General features: G+C 38.7%; 1 protein-coding gene across 1 annotated transcript in view; it reads left to right on the top strand.

Annotated features, from left to right (window-relative positions):
• The first annotated feature begins 1,895 nt into the window (after nucleotides 1–1,895).
• Nucleotides 1,896–7,696, top strand: part of ARHGAP24 (Rho GTPase activating protein 24) — a 171,916-nt gene continuing 166,115 nt past the window's right edge. The window contains exon 1 of the mRNA XM_057425297.1: nucleotides 1,896–2,095. Within this exon, the coding sequence (XP_057281280.1) occupies nucleotides 1,916–2,095 (180 nt within the window). The 5' untranslated portion in view covers nucleotides 1,896–1,915. The remainder of the gene's footprint in view (nucleotides 2,096–7,696) is intronic.

Below are 7,696 nucleotides of genomic sequence, written 5' to 3'. Positions count from 1 at the left end.
CACATTTGTACGTTTTGCAAGGACACTCTGCTCAGGTAAATGCAACAGTGCAAGTGTTCTGGGTGACTCTAGGTAAATCCTAAAGGGGCAGGAGGAAGATGTTATTTTCTTTTTTTCTGAGAGGAGTATCACCAAGTGATTTAAGGTTTGATCCCACAACAGGTACTTGGCTGTGAAAACTCTGTGCTCATGTTGAGGCACGTTACCATCAGTGTGCACAGGGCAGTCAAGTTTTAATCACGGAGATCAGATTCCAGGATCCAGCCCAAAGCAGGGACACAACAACAGGCTGTGTGTGGGTGTTAAAAGCAAAAGGTATAAACGCATATCAGATATGGTAGGTGGAGAAGTTGTTCCAAAGGGAGCATAAGTGTGAATAGTAGGAAGAAAGAAGGCAAAGGAAAAAATGGGCTGAAACCTACTCCTGACTGGAGTCTATTGATCTATTTATTTCTTCTTGCTTGATTATTTTGCAGTTTATTTTGCAGTGATGCAGTACTATCCAAAGTGCCGTATTAATTGTCAGATGGATGGCCTTGTCTCCTGAATGAATGTGTGTTTCTGTTTCTGGTCTACCTTAGAAGCTGAGCACATATCCTTGAAATGCTGATGTGTTTTACTATGATCAGGAACATACTGCTGTACAGGGGATCAGAGCTGGAGTGCCAGGCTTGGACTTGTCTCCCGCCTGCAGTGTTTAGAACGCTTTATTCTTTTCCCATCCTGATGTTTGGAACCAATAGATCATTGCTGATGAAGCTGTTTTTCTCAGGCTGTAACAGCTGTGCAAGTTCCTGACTAGGCAAGAAAGGCTTCCAGTGGTAGTCTACGAAGAAGAGAAACATGTTCTTCAAGCACTTAAGCACAGTGAAATTTCACTGTTAATTTTGCACACTGGTGTGTTTGTGGTTATAGTCATATTTTATTCTGTTTAGGTAAACACTGGTTGGCACATATATGTCTCAGTTTGATTTGTGTTTCAACTGAAAATATCAGAACTTGAAACTCAAAATCATGAGCTTGTTGAGCTTAACAGACTTATTAGTGGACTTTAATAGGGAAGCATGAAGAGCCTTTTGACCATGAAGGTTAAGCATGACTCATGATTGTGTGTACAAAATCCACCAGGAAGATCCATCTCTGTCCAGAGATAGTTAGAAAGTTTAGTTTTAACAAGGCTGAGCAGCCACATAAAACTTTGTCAAGTTTAATTCCACACTTCAGCTCTGATTTTGACACACTTCTTGCGCCTTGAGTTGACACACCAAAATTCTGCATGATTTGCAAAATGTCTGTAAAAAGAGTGGATTCACACTCACTTTGGTCAAGTGGTACTTGCATGAGGGAATATGCAGCTATTCTTGTATTTACTGCTACCATTCCATTAAATGGGCTTTAGTAAAACAAAACAAAAAAAGCCTGCTTGTCTGGTGGGGTATATTAAGCCCTGGAGAAGCAGAGGCTTCTTTAATATTTGCTTAAAACAGCAAACCTGTCAGGGAATACTAAATGGGGAGGTACGGTAGTGAGAAGCACACTGCTTTCCTTAGTCCAAAGGTGTTTTGTAAATTCATTCCTTGTTACTGCCTATAATCCAGGAGAGCTCATCTCAAGAAACAGCTGATGTCTTCCTCAGTGCTAGTTGAAATATCTTACACTGTACTTGAACAAATCTTTTGCTTCTTTCCTGCTTTTTAACAACTGAGTTTGTTATTGTTACTGTCTCAGCCGATGGGGTGCTTAAGAATAAGCAGACAGATGCTAAATGCTTTTCTAGCACACCTTTGTATCTGGGGCATATTTCTTTTCCAGCTGAGTTGAAAAGAGCAAGTTACTGCCTGGATAATAATCTAATTATTTACCTTTTCCTCTTTTGTTTTTTTTTTTGTCAGCAGGAGACTTGCCCAGTTCCAGCATGGAAGAACACAATGGCTCTGCAGAGACTCCCACACCGAGCCAAGGGCGGCACAGTGCCATTAAGTGCGGGTGGCTGCGGAAGCAAGGAGGCTTTGTCAAGACCTGGCACACACGTTGGTTTGTTCTCAAGGGTGACCAGCTTTACTATTTCAAAGATGAAGATGAAACCAAGCCCTTGGTGAGTGATGGGAGGTGAGAGAGGGAAATAAGTTAATGAAAACAGAGTTGTCTGGTGTTTAAAGAAACAAACCTTTTCATTTCTATGACTGACTCAGTACGACTTGGGATTTTGATAACAGTGAATACAAAACTGAATCAGGCCTTGGCAGTTAGTGTGGTTTCCCCATTAGGCTTGTTTCTACGGCTTCCTTTTCCAGGTCAGGTTTATGATTGCATCATTTTAAATGGAGTGGAGTGTACATGAAGTTAAAGTAGCAAAAGAAAGTCAGACGGACTTGACTGAGGCAGATAAATAAGCTGTATTTGAAAAGGTACTGCTTATTTTTCTGCTTTTTAAAATGTGGAGTATCCCTACTTTGTATCTACCTAAATAGGAAATCCTGTAAGACTGCAGCCTGAATACTTTGCCATCTGTAATGTGGGACACCCTGCTTTCTGCTGTCTCTTTCTGTTGTGGTGATTTACTGCTTCTTAATGCTCATGTGTTTTCCTATTTATTTAGCTTTTTCACCAGCATGCCTTAGGCCGTTTATCTTGAGAGTGCCATAAGTGTAGAGTAAATAATGCTGCCCCTCAAGGTAGGGCAGGCCTGAGCCTCTGTGATAATAAATTAAGAGAGATCTTCTACTAGTACCTACAGGAGTATTATAATTCTATGTATTAATCACTTCCTAGATGCTTGTGACTTCAGAAAAAGCCCTGACATGTGTTACTTCTGTACAGATATTAAAATATAACCACGCTCGTATTTGTTATGTCTACTAAAGTTTTGATGGTGAACCTTTATGTGCAATTTAACAAGTTGTTCTCAGACATGTAAAGCCCATCTAATCTATCTTCCTGTATGGAACAGGTCATGGCGTTTTGTCAAGCTTTACAGCTTGTATTGTGGTGCACATGTCAAGAAAACTGTTCAATCTTGAGGTATTGTTCCCAAAGAAGGTTCTTGTACTAGTTAATTTCTGAGTATCAATTTCACAGCCTTGGTAGCAGTTTGTCCTTAAAATTATCACAGATCATATAGGTTAATAACACATTGCATGTTAACAATTAACATGTTTTTATGACTACTTTGAATATTAAACAGCTAATAATTTCTGGGAAATCAAATGTATCTTTCACTATATCTATTGTGTTTATGAAGAAGGTAAAAGCAGCCATCAAAACAAAAATGTCTATGGGCCAGAGGCTGGGTTTCCAGAATACAGCTCTGCTTCCTGGAACTTGACATCTGCTAGTATGTTTGCATGCAAGGACTTCATTGCTTTTTGAGAGATGACACAATGCTGTATTGTGTGGAACTTTGTACAGTGCTATGGAGCCCAAATTACCATCTTGTCTGCCTACCACTGACCTGTAGGATGACTTCAGAAGATTCTATTGACTTCACTACTTACCTTTTGCAAAACAGAGGTGGTGAATTTGGTCTTCTCATACTTTTGATAGATAAGGTATAACTTGATCAAATAACTGAAAGTTTGTTTGAGTTTTCTGTTGAGAGATGCTGCAGGAAGAGGGGAGAAGTGTCAGCAGAAGTGTAACTTAAAATAAGCCAATAGGTTTGGAAAAGGAATGGCCTTTCCAGATTAGAATCAGTCAGTTTCTCATGTTGGTGTAGCTTTGAAATGTTTCTGAAACAAGCTGCACAGCTGTCAGTTCCTAAAATACATCCTAGGTTCAATGCCATATACAGAAGTGTTTTTTTTTTTCCATTTAACTACACTGAAGGGTTTGCTGCATTAACTTAGATAAGAAAATCACTATGACCTTCTTGGAACCCTGTTGTTATTACTGTGGAGAGCTAAAGCAAAGAACTCCACTGATACCATAAATTTTCAGTGCATAGGGATATCCTTAGGAAATAGTAAGCAGTACTTATTATTAGATTAGCCATGTAATATTTGGTCTGTATTTAGGATAAATACTGTTTATTCACTACTGGATTATACAGCGTGTATAATGTACAATTGTACAATGATTCTTTTAGACAATAATATAATTGAAGAGAGTTAATGAGGTTTGTTTTTTTTTCCCCAAATGGATTGTAGTTTTTATTCTGCTTACCGACTGGTTGTATTTGGAAAGAGGCAGAGAGTGGCGATTACTTGTCCTGAGGAATGCTCTAATTGCGCATTTTTTCTATGTACATTTACAGAAGGTGGAAGAAAGACAGCAGGAGGGGACACACAAGCCAGTGAGTTTGTGTTCACAGCCTTAATGCAAATTAGAGGAAAGCAAAATCCAGTTTCTGGTATGAAATCAGTAGGTGTCCTGCGCACCAATCCGCTTAACATTTGGGCTTGGATTCTGTCCAGTCTGCACCAGGAATTATGCCATGATATTTTTGTTTTTGGAAGTGATGGAGATGTGAATCAGATTGAATTACAGAAAAATTCTATTATCTGTCAGACTGTTCTGCAGGTGACTGTGTATGGTGGGATTAAAGAAAAGAATAACATTTGTCTAAACCATCAGTAAATGTTTGGAATTCCTGAAACATGCTCGTTTCCTGCTAGTAATACAGGTAGCTATCACATGCACTTTAGTCAATATGTATACTTCTTCTTGATGTTAGACTATTAAATTCAAAGGTCATTAACTATCAGTGTGAGTATGGGAAAATGTCTCTGCCAGCCTGTTTCAGATGCTTATAGGCATCCTGAGCTAGTGAAGAACAGCAGCAGAAAAATCAGCACACAGATGTTCATCTTATAGTCAAGGTCAGTGAATTGCCATTGATTCTTTAACATCATCAAACACAAGAATCTTTCCCTTGTAGTTTTACCAGTAAGAATAGCAGATACCTTTTGCTCTGATATCCTTGAAATGGCTTTGGGGACCTGGCAAAGATGGCATTTCTGTTTACTGAAGATGTGGGTATGGATAGCAAAACTCTAGTTAATTCCAGAAGACAGGAAACCTAACAAATAAATCAGCAAGGCATGTGAAGAAATAAATTATGATGTCTGATAATTCTGCGTAATTTTGACTATTTGGAAGTTATATTGGATATTGCCTTGTCAATCTTTTTACTGTCTTTGTAAGTCACCTTACTCCTGACAGCCGCATTGTGCTTTAGAAAGCTAGTATTATGCTAGATCTGAAGGTCAGCTATCCAAACTTGAAATGTGGGCAGCTGAAAGAAATTGGCATTTAACATTCCCCCTTTCACAGTACAGCTGTTGTTTAAAAGCAGACCATGAAAATGTATTTCTTGTTTTTTTCTCTGTCTGTGGTTGACTTCTCTATCTGTTTTTGGGTTGGCATGGTCTTAACTGAAGATGGGCAGAGGAAGTCAGCACCTTCTCAGTAAGACAGTATAATCTTTGTGTAGTTTCATAAGCAACAGGAGAGAGCTTCCAAGCATCATCTCCTTGCAGCTTTGCTGTTACACTCTCCTGGTGTTACTGAGGAAGTGTGTTTACGGGAGCAAAACCAGGTAACCTGTAGTGATGGAGCACCATCAGTATGAGGTTGTAAATGGGCAAGTTTATCCAGTCAAAGTAGTGTTTTAGTCTTAGGCACTTACTTTATGTCATTGCCACTCAACTTGGTTCATGGTCTTGAATTTGAGGTGTTTACAGTAGAGAGATCTTAAAGAACTATGAACTAGCTTTCAAGAAATACTTGATGTAGGCCTGAAAGCAGATGATGATCTGCTATTTCAGTTTATATCCCATTCTGAACATTTGCTGCACAGTTTTTATCCTCTAGATTCTAGTTCTTAACTGTTTGGTGTACGTAATGCTAAGCAGTATTCAGTGGCTCACAGCATCTTAGACAAACCCTGGGAAGGGACAGCAGATTTGAATGCTAAGGTGTGAATCTTAAATGTGGAATTTTAATTGGTCTTTGATTGAAACTGTAAGTAAGTGGCAGCTGGAATTGTAAATACAGCTGCAAACAGAATATTCTGAAGTATTGCTTTCTGGCAAAATATGCCTGCCTCTTTTAACTCAATTTATGTAAAAACTTCATTGACAGAAAAATCCATTTAATGGCATTAAAAGGAACATTACAGATTTCAGTTGCATTTTAAAATTAATATAAAGCTTCTAATGAATATGTTATATAGAAATTAATGTAACAATTACATAATTTGAAACTTAGCCTGTCGGTAGGGGAAATCTTCAGTATTAATATTGGACATGATAAGGATTGAGCATCATGCTTTTTTTACAAGTTAAAAGGGAATGGATAACATTTCTGGCTAGAGGAAAAAACCTAACTGTATATGCACTTCAGAACTGCATCACAAGAAATCAACACCTCTCCTTCTTGCCTAGAGGATTTTTAGTAAGGGAGAGCAGAGTACTATTTGCTCTGGTCCTTGTCTTTGGAAAGCTACAAGAACCAGCTTTAGTGTGAGTACTGAAGAGCAGCATAGCAAGCAGAACAGCTTCTCAATAGATACTGCCATGATGTGTAAGAGCAGGTCTCTTGCTCCTGTGTAGGAGAGGATGTGAAGCACCAAGTCACTGCATGCTTGCCTTTGTGGGCCAGGCTCAAAACTCTATGGAGCAAAGTAGGGGATTTGATGTGAAAACAGCAAGTGTCCAGAACACTAGTAATGTTTTTTTGATTTTTTGATTTTTTTTTTTTTTTTTTTTTTTTTAGGTACAACACTTGCTATTAGTCTAAGAAATAGAAATGGTCTTGGGATGGATGTGTGCTATGGGATGAATCCTTACCAGTGTAGGAGCAGCGAGCTTGGCGCACTTGTGGCTTGGTTGTTCTTGTTAACCCATGGTAATTCAGCAGTCTGGAGTGTGAGCTCTCCTTTATTTTCTTTCCCTTCATGGCTTATGACTTTGCATAAGCTCACTAAAGTAGGGTACTGCTTCTTCCAGTTTTGTACTTGTGCAAACTAGAAGCAGATTTTGGGTTAGCTGTATGTTCCTGGTGTAATGATATATCCTGTTTCTTGAAACACTTAGTTGAAGGAAGAGAAGCCTCTGTGTAACATACCTTGCTATTTATGACAAGGGCATTTTTTTCTTTTCTGATCTTTCTTGATCTACATCCACTGAACATAAGGTCTCTCAAGTTTTAAACTAAAAATTGACTTCTTAACTCTGTCACTGATTGACTTTCAGATGAGGCAGGAAGAGTTGTTTCCTGCCTAATGTGAATAGCAGAATCTCATGGTTTTTACTGTGTGAGACAGAAACAGATATGACCTGGCATGGCAACAGGCAGAGTCATCTAAAGCTTGGTCTCTCTCACGTGGTGAGCTGCTACCCGCACTGAGCAGTAGCTGTTCAGTGTGAAGAGTGAAGTGGAAGCCCCAGACTGCTTTGGATCTTTTTTTGTGGATTTTCACAGAATGTCTCCTCAAGTACATGAATATAAGCAGGCTTTTGTAACTGAAGCACTGAAACTTCTGGAGTATAGGGATGGTTATTGAAAGATAGGTATTAGCTTTTATGTACAGTAGAAGGTTCTGCTGTTTCTAATACCTGTATGCCTTTGTAAGTTTTTAAGTAATTTACTGCAGTAGGTTTCAGCAACTTATTCATAGTGACTTTTTTTTTTTTTCCTGCAGTGATTTATGTGTTTTTAAAGGTGTAATACAGTTTTGTGGATAGATACCCATGGG

Source organism: Pezoporus wallicus, unplaced genomic scaffold (genome assembly GCF_028554395.1).
Source record: "Pezoporus wallicus isolate ANWC-B61680 ecotype Strahan unplaced genomic scaffold, APGP_CSIRO_Pwel_v1 contig_7853, whole genome shotgun sequence".
Taxonomy (NCBI): domain Eukaryota; kingdom Metazoa; phylum Chordata; class Aves; order Psittaciformes; family Psittacidae; genus Pezoporus; species Pezoporus wallicus.
Note: the sequence above shows the minus strand (reverse complement) of the source record. Positions and strands in the feature narration are given on the sequence as shown.